The sequence below is a fragment of the Oncorhynchus clarkii genome, chromosome 3 (assembly GCF_045791955.1).
Source record: "Oncorhynchus clarkii lewisi isolate Uvic-CL-2024 chromosome 3, UVic_Ocla_1.0, whole genome shotgun sequence".
Lineage (NCBI taxonomy): Eukaryota > Metazoa > Chordata > Actinopteri > Salmoniformes > Salmonidae > Oncorhynchus > Oncorhynchus clarkii.
Genome location: NC_092149.1, coordinates 84817080 through 84843055, shown reverse-complemented (window position 1 = coordinate 84843055; position 25976 = coordinate 84817080). Strand labels below are relative to the sequence as shown.

The following is a 25976-nucleotide window of genomic DNA, read 5'->3' as shown; positions in this document are numbered from 1 at the left end:
TAGGTTGTATTGGCTGGGTAATATGTAGTAGGTTGTATTGGCTGGGTCATATGTAGTAGGTTGTATTGAGGGGTCATGTGTAGTAGGTTGTATTGAGGGGTAATATGTAGTAGGTTGTATTGGCTGGGTAATATGTAGTAGGTTGTATTGAGGGGTAATATGTAGTAGGTTGTATTGAGGAGTCATGTGTAGTAGGTTGTATTGAGGGGTAATATGTAGTAGGTTGTATTGAGGGGTAATATGTAGTAGGTTGTATTGAGGGGTAATATGTAGTAGGTTGTATTGGCTCGTTCATCTGTACTGCCCTACCAAGCAAAAAAGCAGTATCTGCTAATAGCGTGGAACTGAGAAACATATATTTTTTTGTTTACCTTGGTTTCTCAGTAACTTTATAAAGTTACTGATAACATGAACCCCATTTTCTCCAAAACACAATACAACAGAGGCAGAATACTTGTCCACATGATTAAGCATGTGTTTAATGTAGCAAAAATGACTCATTTTCTACCAAATTATTAGTTACTGCCTTTTTGCTTGGTAGGGCAGAATAAATCTGTCTCGTTCAGGGCAGACAAGGTCAAGCAGATACTGTCTGAATGGCTAAGCCACAGCATTTTGAAAGATGAGGAATTTGTTGATGTTTGCGACATTCAGCATTGTGGTGGTGAGTGTTTTTTTATTGAGTCTTGAGGCAAAGTTAGAGAAGTTTGAGCTATCTCTTTTACTGGCCCCTTTCACTTTGATTTACTCTTAGTTGTCCTTTGGGGGCAAGCTTCAGGCTCTATGAAAGAGGGGGGAAAATGAATTATACATTGTTTGTTTGTGCTTGAAGAAGAGAGAGGGAAAGATAGATACTTTGAAAGGATATTTTTGTGTGTTGTGGTCTTCTTGTTTGAACTGTTAAAAAAAGAGAGAAACAGCGAAGAATCTTTGGGAAGATATTGTGAAGGTCTTTCTAATATCGTAAAAGCCTGATAAACAAACCTTGCTGTTGGAAACGCTGGTTGATAAATTATTGCAACGCGGCTACTAGCAGTTTGTCCATTTATTTTGAACTTTTGACTCATTATCATTTCATTGGTGAAGAAAAATGGCTGCTTTGTCAAAGGAAATAGATAACTTTATCCTAGAAGGAAAAAGTCAAGGGGTCTGAATACTTTCCAAGTGTGATTCATAAACATTGATGGACAAATAGTGATGGCATCATACTGATGCTTGTTAATTAGCCACTACTCTACAGCATGCTCTCTCTCGTAGAGGAGGAGAGCGGGAAGTCGGCCCGCTTTATGGTCAGTCATAAAATACACTGCCTCTATTCTCTGTAGTGTTCCAGATCAAAATGTAAACTGTGGAACACAAAGTGACTCTTGGACATCAAACGTTTGAATAATTAAACAATATTTATATTTTTGAGAATGTGGGAGAGGTCCGTGGACACTTAAGGGACAGTCATGACGAGTGTGTTTCATTTGGTGATCTCATGAAGGACAGGAAACAAACATAAGTACATTTCCCATCTGTCAGGTTTACATCTAAATGTTGCGAAACGTATATGATTAAACATTAAACTCTTTTTTGGAAAGATGTAATGTGATGTTAACCTTCTAAATGAAAGTATTGATTTGCATATAAAGTTGAACTAGTCAGTGGCCACGCCCCCGTGAGGCCAGACATAACATCAGGCATCCACAGAGTATAAAACACACTTCCTGCAACATTTACATCAAGTCAGAGAATGCCGGGACGGAGTCCCCATGTCGGAATATCTGCATTTCTATAGGCCCAGGAGACCAGACAGCGTGTAGTTTGGGCTAAACGGCTGGAAATGCTTCAACGCTGAGACTATCAAATCACTACAAAATAAGAGCAAATCCTAGACATATAATTACTAGTCTGCAGCTGGGAATTACTTAAGTCTAGTACGAGAATACTGACAACTGCGGAAGCATCTATTCTATGCAACTACCATCTGTGTGCCTGACGTTTCCATGACAACAGACACTATCCAGAGCCGTTGAGAAAGCTACAACCACAAAGGACGTTGTGACTTCTGGGGAAGTTAACCAGAGACTCTCCAATGAACTGACTCTCCAGCAGACGGACCAGATTCCAACAGAGAAGACATTGTGACTTCTGGGGAAGTTAACCAGAGACTCTTTGATGAACTGACTCTCCACCAGACGGACCAGATTCCAACAGAGAAGACATTGTGACTTCTGGGGAAGTTAACCAGAGACTCTCTGATGAACCTGACTCTCCAGCAGACGGACCGGCGATTCCAACAGAGAAGACATTGTGACTTCTGGGGAAGTTAACCAGAGACTCTCTGATGAACTGACTCTCCAGCAGACGGACCAGATTCCAACAGAGAAGACATTGTGACTTCTGGGGAAGTTAACCAGAGACTCTCTGATGAACTGACTCTCCACCAGACGGACCAGATTCCAACAGAGAAGACATTGTGACTTCTGGGGAAGTTAACCAGAGACTCTCTGATGAACTGAACTCTCCAGCAGACGGACCGGCGATTCCAACAGAGAAGACATTGTGACTTCTGGGGAAGTTAACCAGAGACTCTCTGATGAACTGAACTCTCCAGCAGACGGACCGGCAATTCCAACAGAGAAGACATTGTGACTTCTGGGGAAGTTAACCAGAGACTCTCTGATGAACTGAACTCTCCAGCAGACGGACCGGCGATTCCAACAGAGAAGACATTGTGACTTCTGGGGAAGTTAACCAAAGACTCTCTGATGAACTGAACTCTCCAGCAGACGGACCGGCGATTCCAACGGAGGAGAGAACTACGTCATACGGCACTAAATATATACATTGCAATTATTCTCGAATGAGCGGCCGTTCATGTGCAAAGGATTAGCATTTAAATTAATATAATTATCAACTATCCATTTATCCATTTAGTCTTTTCCCGCTCTTTCTCAGTCCCCACCCCTTTCTATAGTCTACCAAGCCGTCATATCAGGCTTTGTCCGCTAGGGACTTTTTTTCTTTGTATCACGTAGTAACCCAATTTTCTACTGTTTGTTTGTTATGTATTTCTGTGATTATTTAGTTAGTTAGTAAATCAATAATTAAGCCAATTTGTAAATCGCTGATTCATCATTTAGGCTAGGGTTCGTGCAGATATCCAAAGGTTTGCGATGTTCAGTAATAAGAACTGATGAGGTAATAATAATAATTCATTAATAAGCGACTGTGTTGATAAGATATGAAAATATCTAAAGAGTCGATTCTGTAAATAGACAAACATTTTTCCGTGGTGCCCCGACTTCCTAGTTAATTAAAGTTTACATGGTTAGTTTAATCACGTAATAATAATTTCACACAGGCAATTGATTCGATAAAATAACAGTCTTCACATTTAATGTCCAGACACGATAATAGTAAAGCTTTTTCCTGATCTATGTTGAAATTAATCAAAGTGAAGTTTTCTCCTGATCTAAAAAGTAGAAATGTATTAAAGTTAAGCTTTCTTTCCATGAGTTGTATGCTGTATGTTTCATGAGTTTCCAAACAGTTTTTATATGCAGGTAGATTATTCTATTCTTTCAAGTTTGAGTCCCTGACGGCGTAGTGTGTTACTGATGGTAGGCTTTGTTGCTTTGGTCCCAGCTCTCTGCAGGTCAATCACTAGGTCCCCCCGTGTGGTTCTGGGATTTTTGCTCACCGTTCTTGTGATCATTTTGACCCCACGGGGTGAGATCTTGCGTGGAGCCCCAGATCGAGGGAGATTATCAGTGGTCTTGTATGTCTTCCATTTCCTAATAATTGCTCCCACGGTTGATTTCTTCAAACCAAGCTGCTTACCTATTGCAGATTCCGTCTTCCCAGCTTGGTGCAGGTCTACAATTTTGCTTCTGGTGTCTTTTGACAGCTCTTTGGTCTTGGCCATAGTGGAGTTTGGAGTGTGACTGTTTGAGGTTGTGGACATGTGTATTTTATACTGATAACAAGTCCAAACAGGTGCCATTAATACAGGTAACGAGTGGAGGACAGAGGGCCTCTTAAAGAAGAAGTTACAGGTCTGTGAGAGCCAGAAATCTTGCTTGTTTGTAGGTGACCAAATACTTATTTTCCACCATAATTTGCAAATAAATTCATAAAAAATCCTACAATGTGATTTTCTGGATTTTGTCTGTCATTGTTGAAGTGTACCTATGATGAAAATTACAGGCCTATCTCATATTTTTAAGTGGGAGAACTTGCACAATTGGTGGCTGACTAAATACTTTTTTGCTTCACTGTATGTAAAACTATAAGCCATGAAAAAAATTATTGACATGTATTTAAACCCTCATTTTTGGCACTAAACGATCTCCATTTATACATTCATAAAAAATGTAACTGGTACGATGGACCTTCAGACCAGTCTTGTGAGGCTAGTGGGTAGCCAAGAGCAAAACAACTGACACCTGTTCATGAGAGTCTCAACTTTCTGCAGAGTGGTCATATTAGCGTGTAGCCCAATCTGTTCAGAACGTCTGTACCGACTTCAGAAGAGTCGTAGGGGGAGTGGGGGAGTCGTAGAGCAAAATGGAGAACACTGTCGTGTTTGTGAGAGCCCAAATCGTTTGGATGCTGCAGACGATATAGTGAGAAGATTGATTTTCGAGATATTCTCATGGTTTTAACAGACATTGTTCTAGCTCTGCTACCTTTCACTGAAGATGCGGAAGATGCAACATTAGCAGATGCTGTGGGTTGAGATGCAAAAAAAAACATATCTTTAGTTTAAACTGACGGATTTTGTTTGGGATTTTGTTTATTATGTTAATTAGATTTCCACGTTGCCGCGGAAAGAGACTCTAGCGTGTTAAAACAGTTGCAGAGTTTAATGGCTGTGATAGGAGAAACCTGAGGATGGATCAACAACATTGTAGAGTGCATCCGGATATTATTTTAGACCCCTTGAATTTTTCCACATTTTGTTATGTTACTGCCTTATTTTAAAATTGATTAAATTGTTTTGTTTCTCCCCTCATCAATCTACATACAATACCCCATAATGACATCACAATACCCCATAATGACATCACAATACCCCATAATGATAAAGTAAAAACAGGTTTGGGCAAAACGGAATTTTCACTTTACATAAGTATTCAGACCCTTTACTCAGTACTTTGCTGAAGCAACTTTGACAGCGATTACAGCCTCAAGTCTTCTTGAGTATGACGCTACAACATTGGAACACCTGTATTTTGGGAGTTTCTCCCATTCTTCTCTACAGATCCTCTCAAGGTCTCTCCAGAGATGTTCGATTAGGTTCAAGTCCGGGCTCTGGCCGGGTCACTCAAGGCCATTCAGAGGCTTGTTCCAAAGCCAGTCCTGCATTGTGAGCTCTGGTTTATTGTCCTGCTGGAAGGAGAACCTTCACGGCAGTCTGAGATCCTGAGCACTCTGAAGCAGGTTTTCATTAAGGATCGCTCTGTACTTTGCTCCGTTCATCTTCCCCTCAATCCTGATTTGTCTCCTGGTCCCTGTCGCTGAAAAAAAAAACACAGCATGATGCTGCCACCACCATGCTTCTCCTTAGGGATGGTGACAGGTCTCCAGATGCGACACTTGGCATTCAGGCCAAAGAGTTCAATCTTGGTTTCATCAGACCAGAGAATCTTGTTTCTCATGGCCTGACAGTCTTTATGTGCCTTTTGGCCAGTGTTGTAAAAATACTTTGAAGCACTACTTTTTGTGGTATCTGTACTTTTACTATTTATATTTTTGAAAACTTTTATTTTTACTCCACTACATTCCTAAAGAAAAGAATGTACCTTCTACTCCATACATTTTACCTAGCACCCAGAAGTACTCTTTACATTTTGAATTCTTAGCAGGACAGGAAAATAGTCTAATTCACACCCTTAAAGAGAAACTCCCTGTTCATCCCTACTGCCTCTCATCTGGAGGACCTACTAAACACAAACTGTTTGTTTGTAAATTATGTCTGAGTTTTAGAATGTGCCCCTGGCTATCCGTAAATACAAATTAAAAAAATGATTGTGCCTTTTGGTTCTCTTCATATAAGGAATTGTTAATTATTTTTACTCTTACTTTTGATACTTAAGTATATTTGAGCAATTACAAGTATATTTTTACTCAAGTAAAATTTTACTGGGTACTTTTTCCACCACTGCTTTTGGAAAACTCCAAGCGGACTGTAATGTGCTTTTTACTGAGGAGTGGCTTCCGTCTGGCCACTCTACCTTGAAGGCCTGTTTGGTAGAGTGCTGCATTGATGGTAGTCCTTCTGGAAGGTTTTCCCATCTCCATAGATTAACTTTGGAGCTCTGTCAGAGTCACCTCCCTGACCAAAGCCCTTGGTGGTTCCAAAATTCTTCCATTGAAGAATTATGGAGGCCACCGTGTTCTTTCTTTGGGACTTTAAATGTTGCAAAAGTGTGTTGGTACCCTTCCCCAAATCTTTGCCTCAAAACAATCTGTTTCGAAGCTCTACTGACAATTCCTTCTGCCTGTCACAAAGGGAGTACCCCATGGCTCGATCCTAGGTCCCACGCTCTTCTCAATTTATATCAACAACATAGCTCAGGCATTAGGAAGCTCTCTCTTCCATTTATATGCAGATGATATAGTCTTATACTCAGCTGGCCCCTCTCCGGATTTTGTGTTAAATGCTCTACAATAAAGCTTTCTTTGTCCAACAAGCTTTCTCTGCCCTTAACCTTGTTCTGAACACCTCAAAGACATGTGGTTTGGTAAGAAGAATTCCCCTCTCCCCAACGGTGTGATTACTACCTCTGAGGGTTTAGAGCTTGAGGTAGTCACCTTATACAAGAAGTTGGGACTATGGCTAGACGGTGCACTGTCCTTCTCTCATCACATATCAAAGCGGCAGGCTAAAGTTAAATCTAGACGTGGTTTCCTCTATCGTAATCGCTCCTATTTCACCCCAGCTGCCAAACTAACCCTAATTCAGATGACCATCCTACCCATGCTATATTACGGAGACATAATATATAGATCGGCAGGTAAGGGTGCTCTCGAGCGGCTAGATATTCTTTACCATTCTGCCATCAGATTTGCCACCAATGCTCCTTATAGGACACATCACTGCGCTCTATACTCCTCTGTAAACTGGTCATCTCTGTATACCTGTCTCAAGACCCACTGGTTGATGCTTATTTATAAAACCCTTAGGCTTCACTCCCCTCTATCTGAGATATCTACTGCAGCCCTCATCCTTCACATACAACACCCATTCTGCCAGTCACATTCTGTTAATGGTCCCCAAAGCACACACATCCCTGGGTCGCTCCTCTTTTCAGTTTGCTGCAGCTAGCGACCGGAACGAGCTGCAACAAACACTCAAACTGGACAGCTTTATCTCAAACTCTTCATTCAAACACTCTGACAGACAGTTGTGGCTGCTTTGCGTGATGTATTGTTGTCTCTACCTTATTTTCCTTTGTGCTGTTGTCTGTGACCAATAATGTTTGTACCATGTGTTGTGCTGCTGCCATGTTGTGTTGTTACCATGTTGTTGTCATGTTGCGTTGCTCTCATGCTGTGTTGTCATGTGTTGCTGTCTTGCTATGTTGTTGTCTTAGGTCTTTCTTTACGTAGTGTTGTGTTGTCTCTCTTGTCGTGATGTGTGTTTTGTCCTATATTTTTTATTTCATTTATTTAATATTTTTAATTCCACCCCCGTCCCCATTGGAGACCTTTTGCCTTTGGTAGGCCGTCATTGTAAATAAGAATTTGTTCTTAACTGACTTGACTAGTTAAATAAAGGGTAATTACCCTCTTACTTCTACCCCTTCCTTTTTCGAAAATTCTGTTAAAAATCGCGCAACTTTTCAGCGTCCTGCTACTCATGCCAGGAATATAGTATATGCATATGATTAGTATGTGTGGATAGAAAACACTCTGAAGTTTATAAAACTGGTTAAATCATGGCTGTGACTATAACAGATCGTGTGTTTCATTGAAAAACGCAAGAAAAACTGCTCTCTGAAAGCAAAAAATAATTTCCATAAGTCACTTCCACCAGTTGTTAAAAGAGAACAGAATTTAATGGGAATCTGCCTGCAATTCATACAAATTCCGCACGATGGCGCCATTGTCCTAATTTTCAATTGAATTAATTGTTGGAAAAACCTTCTATCTGAACTCCATTTTCCCAGTCTTCAACCGGATGCAGTTGAGGGAGATATCAGATGGCATTGTTTTTGAAGTGAAGACCTATTGAAGAGACATCGCCCTGTAATCATTTTGATAGCTTATAAACGTTTACTAATACCTAAAGTTGGATTACAAAAGGATTTCGAAGTGTTTTGTGAAAGTTTATCGTCGACTTTTTTAATTTTAAAAAATTACGCAGCGTTTAAAAACGATGATTTTTTCTGAATGACACAACTTCCATACAAAGCTATTTTGGGTATATATGGACCGATTTAAACGAAAAAAAGACCCAATAGTGATGTTTATGGGGCATATAGGAGTGCCAAGAAAGAAGCTCGTCTAAGGTAATGAATGTTTTATATTTTATTTCTGCTTTTTGGGTAGCGCCGGCTATCGCAAAATCTGTTGTTTACGTGTCGAGCTGGCATTTTGGGGGGTGCATGCTATCAGATAATAGCTTCTGATGCTTTCGCCGAAAAGCATTTTAAAAATCTGACTTGCTGGCTAGGTTCACAACGAGTGTAGCTTTAATTCAATACCCTGCTTGTGAATTTTGATCAAAGATTGAGTTGTAACGAGTACATTTAGCATTTAGCGTAGCGCATTTGCATTTCCAGGGGCATACTTGGGACGTCTGCGTGTCAAGTATTCTCAAGAAGTTAAAAAAATAGGTTAAAAAAATACAGAGACAGTGCCTTTCCAAATCATGTCCAATCAATTGAATTTACCACAGTTGGACCAATCAAGTTGTAGAAACACCTTAATGATGATCAATGGAAACAGGATGCACCTGAACTCAATTTGGAGTTTGTCATTATGGGGTATTGTGATGTCATTATGGGGTATTGCGATGTCATTATAAGGTATTGTGATGTCATTATGGGGTATTGTGATGTCATTATGGGGTATTGTGATGTCATTATGGGGTAGTGTGATGTCATTATTGGGTATTGTGTGTAGATTGATGAGGAAAATATTTAATACATTTTAGAATAAGTCTAACGTAACAAAATGTGAAAAAAGCGAAGGGGTCTGTATACTTTCTGAATGCACTGTAGGTACAGTACTCCATAATACTAACCTGATTGACAGAGTCAAAAGAGGTTATTTAGTATTACTGCAAGAAATGTGGCAAAACAATTTACTATTTGTCCTGAATACAAAGTGTTATGTTTGGGGCAAATACAAACCAACACATTGCTGAGTAACAAGCATATGCTTTTCAAGCATAATGGTGGCTGCATCATTTAATGGGATATGCTTGTAATCGTTAATATGGATTGGGGAGTTTTTCAGGATAAAAAATAAACAGAATGGTGGTAAGCACAGGCAAACTCCTCGAGAAAAATCTGTATCGGTCTGCTTTCCACCAGACACTGGGATATTAATTCACCTTACGGCAGGACAATAACCTTAAAACGCAAGGCCAAATCTACACTGGTCAAGTTACGATTTTGACTTAAATCTGCTTGAAAATATAATATAAGACTTTAAAAAAATGGTTGTCCAGCAATGATCAACAACCAATTGGACAGAGCTTGAAGAATTCTGAAAAGAATAAATGGGCAAATATTGTACAATCCAGGTGTGGAAAACCTCTTAGAGACTTACCCAGAAAGCTCTAATCGCTGCCAAAGGTCATTCTAACATGTACTGTATGCTGAATACTGATGTAAATGAGATATTTCCAAATTTATTTTTCTGTAAATTTGCTTCATGGCTCCTCCTCTCAGATAACTGTGGTCTATCATGGCTCCTCCTCTTGGATAACTGTGGTGTATCATGGCTCCTCCTCTCAGATAACTGTGGTGTTTCATGGCTCCTCCTCTCAGATAACTGTGGTGTATCATGGCTCACCCTCTCAGATAACTGTGGTGTATCATGGCTCCTCCTCTCAGATAACTGTGGTGTATCATGGCTCACCCTCTCAGATAACTGTGGTGTTTCATGGCTCCTCCTCTCAGATAACTGTGGTGTATCATGGCTCCTCCTCTTGGATAACTGTGGTGTATCATGGCTCCTCCTCTTGGATAACTGTGGTCTATCATGGCTCCTCCTCTCAGATAACTGTGGTCTATCATGGCTCCTCCTCTTGGATAACTGTGGTCTATCATGGCTCCTCCTCTCAGATAACTGTGGTCTATCATGGCTCCCCCTCTCAGATAACTGTGGTGTATCATGGCTCACCCTCTCAGATAACTGTGGTGTTTCATGGCTCCTCCTCTCAGATAACTGTGGTGTATCATGGCTCACCCTCTCAGATAACTGTGGTGTTTCATGGCTCCTCCTCTCAGATAACTGTGGTGTATCATGGCTCACCCTCTCAGATAACTGTGGTGTTTCATGGCTCCTCCTCTTGGATAACTGTGGTGTATCATGGCTCCTCCTCTCAGATAACTGTGGTGTATCATGGCTCCTCCTCTCAGATAACTGTGGTGTTTCATGGCTCCTCCTCTTGGATAACTGTGGTGTATCATGGCTCCTCCTCTCAGATAACTGTGGTGTTTCATGGCTCCTCCTCTCAGATAACTGTGGTGTATCATGGCTCCTCCTCTTGGATAACTGTGGTGTTTCATGGCTCCTCCTCTTGGATAACTGTGGTATTTCATGGCTCCTCCTCTTGGATAACTGTGGTGTATCATGGCTCCTCCGCTCAGATAACTGTGGTGTTTCATGGCTGCTCCTCTTGGATAACTGTGGTGTATCATGGCTCCTCCTCTCAGATAACTGTGGTGTATCATGGCTCCTCCTCTCAGATAACTGTGGTGTATCATGGCTCCTCCTCTCAGATAACTGTGGTGTATCATGGCTACTCCTCTTGGATAACTGTGGTGTTTCATGGCTCCTCCTCTCAGATAACTGTGGTCTATCATGGCTCCTCCTCTCAGATAACTGTGGTGTATCATGGCTCTTCCTCTCAGATAACTGTTGTGTATCATGGCTCCTCCTCTCAGATAACTGTGGTGTATCATGGCTCCTCCTCTTGGATAACTGTGGTGTTTCATGGCTCCTCCTCTCAGATAACTGTGGTGTATCATGGCTCCTCCTCTCAGATAACTGTGGTGTATCATGGCTCTAATTTAACTTTTATTTAACTAGGAAAATCAGTTAAGAACAAATTCTTATTTACAATCTATCAATGTTACATAGAGTGGCTATTCATCCAAAATGGCCTCCTAATCTCCTCTCAGTGGGGAAACTGAAGCTGTCAAAGAAACAGATGGGAAGGTCATGAGGCATGTGACCAAGATTGAGAAACAACATGTTCCATCGATCTCTATCTAGTGACTTAATTACTTCCCCCAATAGCAGCTCCTCGGCTGCCCAGCCAGCTGCCGGTCAGTTCAACTCACGTCTCCTCCTGATTTAATTGATAATTATGAGCCGTGTTGATGGCGCCTCGTCAAGCTGTCTGAGTCAAACAAAACCTTTTGACTTTCACACCATCACACGGTCACTCTCCAAGACCTGTGCAAACCTTGTCTTTAACCCCCCCCCCCTTGTTTTTGTCTCTGCTTTTCCCTCCTGAAGTTCTTGATTTGCAGTTAAATTAAAATTATGCAAATAGAGTGTAAATGAGAGATGAGGTCTGGGCACCACCATGGGTATCTAACAGGGCTGTCTGAAATGGTTGCCTCCTAATAGCTGATTGGCTGAGTGGGGACTTAGTCACGTTTCTGCCAAAACCAAGTGCCTTGATTTCAAGGCTTAGTTCCATCAGTTGGGAGTGTTAAACTTTGCTTTGATTAGGGCTCTTGGGGTTTATTTATGTATTCATTATTTTAGAAATAAATTACATTTCGTATGACGATCAGCGAAACACAAGGCGAAACATAAAAGGTGCAACAATTTTACCTTGAGGAACAAACCGAATTTGAGTTTTTGTAAATATCCCTCATCCATTATTTCTTCTTCAGATATCGCTGTTAGATCTCAATAAAATAAACAGGATTCTCACATATGTCGTTGTGACGTGCAACCTCATGTAACTTTCCTCTCTAGATGATGTGGCTGATGCAAAACTCGGGAAATGATGTGTCACGCCCTGGCCTTTAGTAATCTTTGTTTTCTTTATTATTTTGGTTAGGTCAGGGTTTGACATGGGGGATTTATGTGTTTTGTCTGGTCTAGGGTTTTTTGTATGTTTTTGTATGTTGTCGAGATCTGAATACACCACATCACATAGACACAGAGCATGCCCTCACTGTCGAGATCTGAAGACACTACATCACATAGACACCGAGCATGCCCTCACTGTCGAGATCTGAATACACTACATCACATAGACACAGAGCATGCCCTCGCTGTCAAGATCTGAATACACTACATCACATAAACACAGAGCATGCCCTCACTGTCGAGATCTGAAGACACTACATCACATAGACACAGAGCATGCCCTCGCTGTCGACAATACACTACATCACATAGACACAAAGCATGCCCTCGCTGTCGAGATCTGAAGACACTACATCACATAGACACAGAGCATGCCCTCGCTGTCGACAATACACTACATCACATAGACACAGAGCATGCCCTCGCTGTCGAGATCTGAAGACACTACATCACATAGACACAGAGCATGCCCTCGCTGTCGAGAATACACTACATCACATAAACACAGAGCATGCCCTCGCTGTCGAGATCTGAATACACTACATCACATAGACACAGAGCATGCCCTCGCTGTCAAGATCTGAATACACTACATCACATAAACACAGAGCATGCCCTCGCTGTCGACAATACACTACATCACATAGACACAGAGCATGCCCTCACTGTCGAGATCTGAAGACACTACATCACATAAACACAGAGCATGCCCTCGCTGTCGACAATACACTACATCACATAGACACAGAGCATGCCCTCGCTGTCGAGATCTGAAGACACTACATCACATAGACACAGAGCATGCCCTCGCTGTCGACAATACACTACATCACATAGACACAGAGCATGCCCTCGCTGTCGAGATCTGAAGACACTACATCACATAGACACAGAGCATGCCCTCGCTGTCAAGATCTGAATACACTACATCACATAAACACAGAGCATGCCCTCGCTGTCGACAATACACTACATCACATAGACACAGAGCATGCCCTCGCTGTCGAGATCTGAAGACACTACATCACATAGACACAGAGCATGCCCTCGCTGTCGACAATACACTACATCACATGAACACAGAGCATGCCCTCGCTGTCGAGATCTGAAGACACTACATCACATAGACACAGAGCATGCCCTCGCTGTCGAGAATACACTACATCACATAAACACAGAGCATGCCCTCGCTGTCGAGATCTGAATACACTACATCACATAAACACAGAGCATGCCCTCACTGTCGAAGGATTTATTGATCGCCTAATAATTCCACAGTCAACGTAGCGTATTTATGGATAACTTTACGTGTGAGTAAAGTACCCTCGTACATGCCTCCCATTTGACTTTCATGCTTTCACTTGAGAAAATAACAGGTAGAAATGGAGCCGTTAGTGTCTCTTGCTACTGAAATGGAATGGAATAATTATCAAACACACTGCGGTTTGAGAGATAAACAAAAAAAAAGAGCTTGCAGCTGATGCTGTGGTAATTGCTTTCAACTGTTTATTTGTTGTTGTTGTTGACAAACCTGTCTGTGCTTTTGCCTGAAAACTTGGGCTCCATAGTTCAGTGAGATAAAGAGGGAGTGAGTTGGGGAGAGAGGGTTGGAAGAAAAGAAGAGATAACACCAGGCAGAAGAACAGAAAGTGCAGGGCATTTTCTATCCCGGGCAAGGCTACATCTTGGAACGTCGTGGAAGACTGCCTCTTTGGATGTCAGGGAAGGCTGCATCTTGGGATGTTGGGGAAGACTGCCTCTTGGGACGTCGGGGAAGACTGCCTCTTGGGACGTCGGGGAAGGCTGCATCTTGGGACATCGGAGAAGGCTGCCTCTTGGGACATCGGGGAAGGCTGCCTCTTGGGACGTTGGGGAAGACTGCCTCTTGGGACGTCGGGGAAGACTGCATCTTGGGACGTCGGGGAATACTGCCTCTTGGGATGTCGGGGAAGACTGCATCTTGGGACGTTGGGGAAGACTGCCTCTTGGGACGTTGGGGAAGACTGCCTCTTGGGACGTTGGGGAAGACTGCCTCTTGGGACGTTGGGGAAGACTGCCTCTTGGGACGTTGGGGAAGGCTGCCTCTTGGGACGTTGGGGAAGACTGCATCTTGGGACGTTGGGGAAGGCTGCATCTTGGGACATCGGAGAAGGCTGCCTCTTGGGACATCGGGGAAGGCTGCCTCTTGGGACGTTGGGGAAGACTGCCTCTTGGGACGTCGGGGAAGACTGCATCTTGGGACGTCGGGGAAGACTGCCTCTTGGGATGTCGGGGAAGACTGCATCTTGGGACGTTGGGGAAGACTGCCTCTTGGGACGTTGGGGAAGGCTGCCTCTTGGGACGTTGGGGAAGACTGCCTCTTGGGACGTTGGCCACTGGTGATTAGCTGCTGTTTGTGTCAGGGTCGTGATACATTACTTATTGATGGCTGTTGTCTAATAGGACATTCCTGTCATCACAATAGAGACCAGGCAGTGACTGTCATCACCATAGAGACCAGGCGCTGACTGACAGGAGATGTGGAGTGATGTGTTGGGGTGATATTACAAAACTTGGGCAATATCTGGGAAATATAAAATATATATATGTTTTGTTTGTCCTCATAGGAAAACCGTTTTTTGGTTTCAGGTAGAACATTTTGCTGGTGAAAGGGTTCCACGTAGAACCATAGGGTTCTCCTATGGGTACAACAGAATAACCCTTTATGGTTTTAGGTAGGACCTTCTTTTGTAAGGATGCAGGGGAAAACAGAGCTAATCAAAACAGTGCAAAGCAACGTAAATCTTTAATCTACAGACAGTTAGCCGAAACATAATTATGATATAATTGTGGAAAATGTACATTTATACTGTGTATTTGAGAGTAGGATAATTATTGGTGTGGTTATTATCTGAGGTAAAACATTGATTACACAAGTGGGAAGTGGGAAGAAACACACACTCGCACACACACACACACACACACACACACACACACACACACACACACAATAACAACCAAATCAAACACATGGTATCGTATTTGATCATGTGTCAACGCTGATTCTTCTTTTTTCCGCTTCAGGATCACGTTTTGCCACCTCCCCTTCCAGAGTAAATGGCTGTACGTGGGCACAGAGCGTGGCAACACGCACATCGTCAACATCGAGTCCTTCGTTCTGTCTGGATACGTCATCATGTGGAACAAGGCCATAGAGCTGTGAGTTAAATCATCAGATTATACGCAAATGATCAACTGTCAATGATTACCATAATGAGAAGGATTACTGTATGACGGCCTTTGAGTTGACAGCGGTGATGATGTCATGTTGTTATGTCCTAAAACCTCTTACACTGTCACGTCATGCAGTTCTGTCCTAAAACCTCTTACACTGTTACCTCATGTCGTTCTGTCCTAAAACCTCTTATACTGTCACCTCATGTCGTTCTGTCCTAAAACCTCTTATACTGTCACCTCATATCGTTCTGTCCTAAAACCTCTTACACTGTCACCTCATGTCATTCTGTCCTAAAACCTCTTACACTGTCACCTCATGTCATTCTGTCCTAAAACCTCTTACTCCGTCACCTCATGTCGTTCTGTCCTAAAACCTCTTACACTGTCACCTCATGTCGTTCTGTCCTAAAACCTCTTACTCGGTCACCTCATGTCGTTCTGTCCTAAAACCTCTTACACTGTCACCTCATGTCGTTCTGTCCTAAAACCTCTTACTCGGTCACCTCATGTCGTTCTGTCCTAAAACCTCTTACTTGGTCACCTCATGTCGTTCTGTCCTAAAACCTCTTACACTGTCACCTCATGTCGTTCTGTCCTAAAACCTCTTACTCGGTCACCTCATGTCGTTCTGTCCTAAAACCTCTTACACTGTCACGTCATGTTGTTCTGTCCTAAAACCTCTTACACTGTCACCTCATGTCGTTCTGTCCTAAAACCTCTTACTCGATCACCTCATGTCGTTCTGTCCTAAAACCTCTTACACTGTCACCCTATGTCGTTCTGTCCCAAAACCTCTTACTCGGTCACCTCATGTCGTTCTGTCCTAAAACCTCTTACTCGGTCACCTCATGTCGTTCTGTCCTAAAACCTCTTACACTGTCACCTCATGTCGTTCTGTCCTAAAACCACTTACTCGGTCACCTCATGTCGTTCTGTCCTAAAACCTCTTACTCGGTCACCTCATGTCGTTCTGTCCTAAAACCTCTTACACCGTCACCTCATGTCGTTCTGTCCTAAAACCTCTTACTCGGTCACCTCATGTCATTTGTCAACTAATCCCAGTTGAAAGTTGGTAACCTAACTTTGCTCACGTTGCCATGACGGCGGCGTTAGATCGTGGTCATGCAATAGCTGCGACTACTTAACATGCAGAGAGGCACATGCACCGTCGCGCCGTGGAGAATGTGTTGAGTGGGTTTTGAAGAGTAGTTCAATGAAATTGAAACATGCATGTTTTCCATCCTCAACAAAATATTGATCTGGAGAGCCATCGAAGCTCGTGTTGTTTGATTGAGCTGAAGTGCTTCTTCCTCTCTCAGTACTCCTCCTGTGCTCCTTCACGGGGAAAGCAACCCTCTAACGCAAACTAACCGCAGAGGAGAAGGAGATTTGTTTTTCCCTCCGCTCAGTCATGCTCGAGTAGGTTGGTGTGTGTGTGTGTGTGTGTGTGTGTGTGTGTGTGTGTGTGTGTGTGTGTGTGTGTGTGATTGTGTGTGTGTGTGATTGTGTGTGTGTGTGTGTGATTGTGTGTGTGTGTGATTGTGTGTGTGTGTGTGTGATTGTGTGTGTGCGTTTCTGTGTTCATTTGGTGGAACTAAGTAAGACCTTCCACAGGTTTTAAATTGGATGTTTTATTTTCATGACATTTACCATATGGACTTTCAGGCTTAACTCAAATTAAGGTGGAGGAGAAGTGATTAAACAGACTTTCAGCTCAATACACAATCACACGTTAAGTGTGCACACACACACGCACACGCACGCACAGGCACACACAAATACACACGCACACACACGCACAGGCACACACAAATACACACACAATTTCACACAATTTTTTTTTTACTCTTTTCCTCAGACACTCATTACATGGTGTTTGTATCTCCCTCCTGAGTACTGACTGAGCGGGTGTTTGTATCTCCCTCCTGAGTACTGACTGAACGGGTGTTTGTAGGTTTGTATCTCCCTCCTGAGTACTGACTGAACGGGTGTCTGTTTCTCCCTCCTGAGTACTGACTGAACGGGTGTTTGTATCTCCCTCCTGAGTACTGACTGAACGGGTGTTTGTTTCTCCCTCCTGAGTACTGACTGAACGGGTGTTTGTATCTCCCTCCTGAGTACTGACTGAACGGGTGTTTGTATCTCCCTCCTGAGTACTGACTGAGCGGGTGTTTGTTTCTCCCTCCTGAGTACTGACTGAGCGGGTGTTTTTATCTCCCTCCTGAGTACTGACTGAGCGGGTGTTTGTTTCTCCCTCCTGAGTACTGACTGAGCGGGTGTTTGTATCTCCCTCCTGCGTACTGACTGAGCGGTGAGACACGAGGCACATTCAATTAATCTCAATAGAGCTGCAGTGCTGTCAGGAAAGGGAATTATTACACCACACGTTAGCATTTCCTACAACAAAAAAAAGGGTGATCAAATTAAGATCCCACATCTGTAAAGCAAGTATGCCTGCTGCACTTTATTCACAGCTTCCAGGACGGGGCCAGGAGACCATCTACTACCCATAATGCTGTTGTCTGGGTCTTTACCTCCAGTACTCAGTACCGTACCTTACATTTTAGAATCTGTGTAAGAAAACAAGGATAAGTAAAGCAGAGCCTCAAATCAAAGGAAAAATCCCAGAAGCCTTGTGGGAAGCAGGAAGCTCGGTGGGAAAGCAGGAAGCTCGGTGGGAAAGCAGGAAGCTCGATGGAAGGGAACATGCTTCATTAAGACAACAGGGCTCCTTCCTTCCTAATCACTTCTCCTGCTGCAGTTCATATTTCACAAGACAAAAGTGTCCAAAATGTATAAAAAAAGAAACTCTAAAATAAAAGAGTTGGAATTAATTATTCAAAATGTTGACATGATATTTTGCATACTGTTTACTGGTCTCTATATAGCTCAGTGTTTGAGCAGTCGCTCCCTGATTCCCTATACCTTCTCAGGCTTGTGTGTTTCCTTAATGAGCACATTATTTTCTGATGAGTTTATCAGTCTAATTTAATCTGGTTCAGGCCAGCAGCCTACTGTTTTATTGTCTGTTGACGACGGCGTGCGGAGATAGACGTGTGTGTGTGTGTGTGTGTGTGTGTGTGTGTGTGAGAGTAGGCTAAGCAGAGTGACTGTGAATTACCATGATTCTACTCAGCTTGTCTGGCTCGGGGACCAGAGGATGTTGGGAAATGTGTTTGTCAACATCAGGCATTTCTCCTGAGAAAGGGAGAGATTGAGGGGGGGGGGGGGGGGGGAGAGAGAGAGAGACAGCCATTCTGAATCAACAAGAGAAAGGGGAGTGCACTGCCACTGTGACAGTCACTACTGCAGGCCCAGTTTATATTGACTGTCACTACTTCAGGCCCAGTATATATTGACTGTCATTACTTCAGGCCCAGTATATATTGACTGTCATTACTGCAGGCCCAGTATATATTGTCTGTCATTACTGCAGGCCCAGTATATATTGACTGTCATTACTTCAGGCCCAGTATATATTGACTGTCGTTACTGCAGGCCCAGTATATATTGACTGTCATTACTGCAGGCCCAGTATATATTGACTGTCACTACTGCAGGCCCAGTATATATTGACTGTCACTACTGCAGGCCCAGTATATATTGTCTGTCACTACTGCAGGCCCAGTATATATTGACTGTCACTACTTCACGCCCAGTATATATTGACTGTCATTACTGCAGACCCAGTATATGTTGACTGTCATTACTGCAGACCCAGTATATATTGACTGTCACTACAGCAGGCCCAGTATATATTGTCTGTCATTACTGCAGGCCCAGTATATATTGACTGTCACTACTGCAGGCCCAGTATATATTGACTGTCACTACTGCAGGCCCAGTATATATTGACTGTCATTACTGCAGACCCAGTATATATTGACTGTCATTACTGCAGGCCCAGTATATATTGACTGTCATTACTGCAGGCCCAGTATATATTGTCTGTCATTACTGCAGGCCCAGTATATATTGACTGTCACTACTTCAGGCCCAGTATATATTGTCTGTCATTACTGCAGGCCCAGTATATATTGACTGTCATTACTGCAGGCCCAGTATATATTGTCTGTCATTACTGCAGGCCCAGTATATATTGACTGTCATTACTGCAGGCCCAGTATATATTGTCTGTCATTACTGCAGGCCCAGTATATATTGACTGTCATTACTGCAGGCCCAGTATATATTGTCTGTCATTACTGCAGGCCCAGTATATATTGACTGTCATTACTGCAGAGCCAGTATATATTGACTGTCACTACTTCAGGCCCAGTATATATTGACTGTCATTACTGCAGGCCCAGTATATATTGACTGTCATTACTGCAGACCCAGTATATATTGACTGTCATTACTGCAGAGCCAGTATATATTGACTGTCACTACTTCAGGCCCAGTATATATTGACTGTCATTACTGCAGGCCCAGTATATATTGACTGTCATTACTGCAGGCCCAGTATATATTGACTGTCATTACTGCAGAGCCAGTATATATTGACTGTCACTACTTCAGGCCCAGTATATATTGACTGTCATTACTGCAGGCCCAGTATATATTGACTGTCACTACTGCAGGCCCAGTATATATTGACTGTCATTACTGCAGACCCAGTATATATGGACTGTCACTACAGCAGGCCCAGTATATATTGACTGTCACTACTTCAGACCCAGTATATATTGACTGTCATTACTGCAGGCCCAGTTTATATTGACTGTCACTACAGCAGGCCCAGTATATATTGACTGTCTCTACAGCAGGCCCAGTATATATTGACTGTCACTATAGCAGGCCCAGTATATGTTGACTGTCACTAATTCAGACCCAGTATATATTGACAGTGGAGTGCCTGATACCAAAGCCCTGAGGTCTTAGTCTATCTGCACTGTTTCCTTTACTGGTCATGTTGTTGTTTGGGCAACATACAGTTATCCTCACCAGCTGTAATGCTATGGGATGTGACAGTCACCCAGTGAAGAGACATCTTGTCATGTTGTTGTTTGGGCAACGTACAGTTATCCTCATCAGCTGTAATGCTATGGGATGTGACAGTCAACCAGTGAAGAGACATCTTGTCGTGTTAGGTATGCCCTTCCCAAATGTCTCCACCAGTGCCGAGGCAGGATGCAGGTATGACTCACAGGAACAGCATATGATGCTGGATCTTAATTTGAACCAGTTTTTTTTTTTACAGCAGAAAAATAATCCTGCAGCAACAGTGAATTATTTTTAAAAATTTGATTAAACTAGGCAAGTCAGTTAAGAACAAATTCTTATTTTCAATGACGGCCTAGGAACAGTGGGGTTAACTGTCTGTTCAGGGGCTGAACGACAGATTTGTACTTTGTCAGCTCAGGGATTTGAACTTGCAACCTTCTGGTTACTAGGCCAAAGCTCTAACCACTAGGCTACCTTGCCACCTCTAAGCTCTAACCACTAGGCTACCCTGCCACCTCTACACTCTAACCACTAGGCTACCCTGCCGCCTCTACACTCTAACCACTAGGCTACCCTGCCACCTCTACACTCTAACCACTAGGCTACCCTGCCACCTCTACACTCTAACCACTAGGCTACCCTGCCGCCTCTGCACTCTAACCACTAGGCTACCCTGCCACCTCTACACTCTAACCACTAGGCTACCCTGCCGCCTCTACACTCTAACCACTAGGCTACCCTGCCGCCTTTACACTCTAACCACTAGGCTACCCTGCCGCCTCTACACTCTAACCACTAGGCTACCCTGCCGCCTCTACACTCTAACCACTAGGCTACCCTGCCACCTCTACACTCTAACCACTAGGCTACCCTGCCGCCTCTACACTCTAACCACTAGGCTACCCTGCCACCTCTACACTCTAACCACTAGGCTACCCTGCCACCTCTACACTCTAACCACTAGGCTACCCTGCCGCCTCTACACTCTAACCACTAGGCTACCCTGCCACCTCTACACTCTAACCACTAGGCTACCCTGCCACTCCATTATGTGGATTATTATTCATGTACATTTTTTTAGGGGTTGATACATAACATGCCCAACCCCACTCACTCACATACACAGAAAATTACTATTGCAACCTATTTAATACAGGTAATTGTCTCTCTTTCATGTAGTATCTTTCAGAAACTATATATATATAAATAAATGTTTTCCTCTCTCAGTAGGATGAAGAACAGAATCTATATGTAGTCGTTAATATGACGTTACAGATATGTTCTGGAGAGAGAGAGATGAATAAAGAAAATGAAAACATCAAAGATCTGGTGTTTTTTTCTGGTCTGTTAGGGGGATACAAGAGAACATAGTCTAATTCTTTGTGAGCAACCCTTTTCCCGTTCATTGCCAGACAAAGTGTGCCCAACTGGAGAAAAAAAACATGAAACAAAAGTATAATTTCACCTGAGCTCTCTTGGTTGGATATTCTCTGTATCTATACACACTGTGAAGAGAGAATTCAGGGTAGTGGCTGGGTGAGTAAGTAATGCGTCAGCGTAGACGGTCTGGGCCGTTTTTAATCTTCTTGATGTAGGACCCCCCTCCCCGCTCGCGGCTCCCCTCCTATCCATCCCAGCGTTACCGTGTCGACCGAGTGGAGCCAACCAAAACTCGCCCCCTGCGGCTCCTACAGCTCCAGCAGGCTGGCAGCGTGTGTGTGTGTGTGTGTGTGTGTGTGTGTGTGTGTGTGTGTGTGTGTGTGTGTGTGTGTGTGTGTGTGTGTGTGTGTGTGTGTGTGTGTGTGTGTGTGTGTGTGTGTGTGTGTGTGTGCGTGTGTGCGTGCGTGCATGTGTGCGTACGTGCGTGTGTGTGCAGCCTGGCAGAGTGATGAGTCTGCGAGGAGGGCTCTCCGACAGACAGAATCAGCGGTGTGGAGACCTCTCCCTCAGCGGAGACATACATGTTTTCACCATGACACACTGTCTCAGTGTGAGAGCTCAATACAGCCCAGATGGATCTGAAGGTGTGAAATGATCTCCAGAGAGGAGACATGCGTTTTAGACTTTTAGTGTTTTAGAGTTTTAGTGTTTTAGAGTTTTAGTGTTTTAGTGTTTTAGAGTTTTAGACGTTTAGTGTTTTAGACTTTTAGTGTTTTAGAGTTTTTGCGTTTTAGTGTTTTAGTGTGGGTATTACGTTTTTGGGTTTTAGTGTTTTAGTGTTTTAGAGTTTTAGTGTTTTAGTGTGGGTATTACGTTTTAGAGTTTTAGTGTTTTAGTGTTTTAGACTTTTAGTGTTTTAGAGTTTTAGCGTTTTAGAGTTTTAGTGTTTTAGTGTTTTAGTGTTTTAGAGTTTTAGTGTTTTAGTGTTTTAGTGTTTTAGTGTGGGTATTACGTTTTAGAGTTTTAGAGTTTTAGTGTTTTAGTGTTTTAGTGTTTTAGTGTTTTAGAGTTTTAGTGTTTTAGTGTGGGTATTACGTTTTAGAGTTTTAGTGTTTTAGTGTTTTAGAGTTTTAGTGTTTTATTGTTTTAGTGTTTTAGTGTTGTAGTGTTTTAGTATTTTAGAGTTTTAGTGTTGTAGTGTTGTAGTGTTTTAGAGTTTTAGAGTTTTAGTGTTTTAGTGTTTTATTGTTTTAGTGTTTTAGTGTTTTATTGTTTTAGTGTTTTAGTGTTTTAGTGTGGGTATTACGTTTTAGAGTTTTAGTGTTTTAGTGTTTTAGTGTTTTATTGTTTTAGTGTTTTAGTGTTTTATTGTTTTAGTGTTTTAGTGTTTTAGTGTGGGTATTACGTTTTAGAGTTTTAGTGTTTTAGTGTTTTAGTGTTTTAGTGTTGTAATGTTTTAGTGTTTTAGTGTTTTAGTGTTGTAGTGTTGTAGTGTTGTAGTGTTGTAGTGTTTTAGTGTTTTAGTGTTTTAGTGTTTTAGTGTTTTAGTGTTGTAGTGTTGTAGTGTTTTAGTGTTTTAGTGTTGTAGTGTTTTAGTGTTTTAGTGTTTTCCCTCAGAACCTCTTTGAAAGACTGTCGTATAAAAGGGCACAGACATGTGAAGGTTAAATGATTTTGCCTTTTTCTATGAATTGATAGCTTATAATAGATGAGCTCACAACGCTGTAACATTTGCTGAGTTTGTGTGTCTTTATCTGTGTGTGTGTATAAAGTATGTGTTTATGTTTGTGTCTATATGTCTTTGTGTGTGTTTTTTTACGTGTCTTTGCATGTGTGTGTGTGTGTGTGTGTGTGTGTGTGTGTGTGTGTGTGTGTGTGTGTGTGTGTGTGTGTGTGTGTGTCTGTGTCTGTGTGTGTGTGTGTGTGTGTGTGTCTGTGTGTGTGTGTGTCTGTGTGTGTGTGTGTCTCTCTGTGTGTGTGTGTGTGTGTGTGTGTGTCTCTCTGTGTGTGTGTCTCTGTGTGTGTGTGTGTGTGTGTGTGTGTGTGTGTGTGTGTGTGTGTGTGTGTGTGTGTGTGTGTGTGTGTGTGTGTGTGTGTGTGTGTGTGTGTGTGTGTGTGTGTCTGCACAGAGTTGGGTAAAGCTTGTTTTTGCTGCCTTCATGTGGAACAACTTCCAGAGCTGAACTGAGATGTTCTGGTCCCCCTTGGTCAGTTCAGAGTCGTGATCAGAGACCTCGACGTTGATAAATGTGTCTGTAATGCTGTATGTTGTATATGTGTTTGTTGTATATTTGCAGGGCTCATCTGTAAAAGAGACCCTAGTCTCAGTATGACTTACGTGTCAAAATAAAGGTTCATTAAACAATTTTAAAAAATGAATTATCCTCACCGACCCAACAACAACAGACTCGCTGGACTCTCGCGTTGCCATGTCTCCCCGGGACCTCCCGGAGCACAAGGTGTCTGTGTATTTGGTCACAGCGTTGGTAATCTGTACCGTGGCCAGTCTCCTCTCGTTGGGGGCGGGTGTATAAGGCTGTGATTCTGCCTGTGCTATAGCGGCTAGCGGTGAGAACCAGGGTCAGTCCAGAGCTGTGTTCGAAAACTCATACTAACCCCACTAACCGTACTATTTGTGGCGTAAATTCAGTATGTAGTATGATTATTGGTCATAGAATGGATTTCGTTAGTACGACAGAAGTTCCCGGATGTCGTACTACATTCGCTAAAATACGAAGTATACAAGCAGAGGACACTATTTCTGTGCTTTTATAGGGCCCATAATGCAATTCCTCCCGAAAATGGGCGTGTCTTCACAACGTTGTCAGCAGAAAATGCCGTCATTCCCGCCATTCTTAACTAAATGGTCGTTGTGCGTTCTCAGTGGATATTCGGGTGCTTTTGTAAATTCTCTCTGGCTATCTACTCCGATTTCAGAGCGCTCTCCTCTGAGTGTGCCAGAGTGCAGAATAATTCATTTACAAACGCTCAACACCACGAGACGAGTAAAATGGTCAGAGTGGTGATGTTACTATAGTATTACTATAATACTGTATGGTGATGTTACTATAGTATTACTATACTACTGTATGGTGATATTACTATAGTATTACTATAATACTGTATGGGGATGTTACTATAGTATTACTATAATACTGTATGGGGATGTTACTTTAGTATTACTATAATACCGTATGGGGATATTACTATAGTATTACTATACTACTGCATGGTGATGTTACTATAGTATTACTATAATATTGTATGGGGATGTTACTATAGTATTACTATAATATTATATGGTGATGTTACTATAGTATTACTATAATACTGTATGGGGATGTTACTATAGTATTACTATAATATTGTATGGGGATGTTACTATAGTATTACTATAATACTGTATGGGGATATTACTGTAGTATTACTATACTATTGTATGGTGATGTTACTATACTACTGTATTGTGATATTACTATGGTATTACTATAATACTGTATGGTGATATTACTATAGTATTACTATACTACTGTATTGTGATATTACTATAGTATTACTATAATACTGTATGGTAATGTTACTATACTACTGTATTGTGATATTACTATGGTATTACTATAATACTGTATGGTGATATTACTATAGTATTACTATACTACTGTATTGTGATATTACTATAGTATTACTATAATACTGTATGGTGATGTTACTATACTACTGTATTGTGATATTACTATGGTATTACTATAATACTGTATGGTGATATTACTATAGTATTACTATACTACTGTATTGTGATATTACTATAGTATTACTATAATACTGTATGGTGATGTTACTTTACTGCTGTATAAACACAAATAAAGAAGATTCAACACTGTATAAATATATTTACTCATTTATGGATTACCAGTGTTTCAGCTTGCAGTGCCTTCCACCTGAACCAGGTTATGTATTACTGTATGGTGATATTACAATAGTATTACTATAATACTGTGTGGGGATGTTACAGTGCCTTCTGCAGGGCCACCTGAACCAGGTTATGTATGACTCTGCTGTTGTCAAATCAAGCCAGTTCCTGCTCTCTATTGGATTCAGCATGGCGCGTTATTTCTGTAATTCCCTAGTGTAGTGAACAGATGCTTGATTCTTTG

At 42.1% G+C, this 25976-nt stretch overlaps 1 protein-coding gene across 1 annotated transcript in view; it reads left to right on the top strand.

The window, feature by feature from the left end:
• The window catches only part of LOC139406187 (syntaxin-binding protein 5-like), a 236343-nt gene that overhangs the window by 91458 nt on the left and 118909 nt on the right, over nt 1-25976 (top strand). Inside the window, exon 5 of the mRNA XM_071148687.1 lies at nt 15343-15477. Within this exon, the coding sequence (XP_071004788.1) occupies nt 15343-15477 (135 nt within the window). The remainder of the gene's footprint in view (nt 1-15342; nt 15478-25976) is intronic.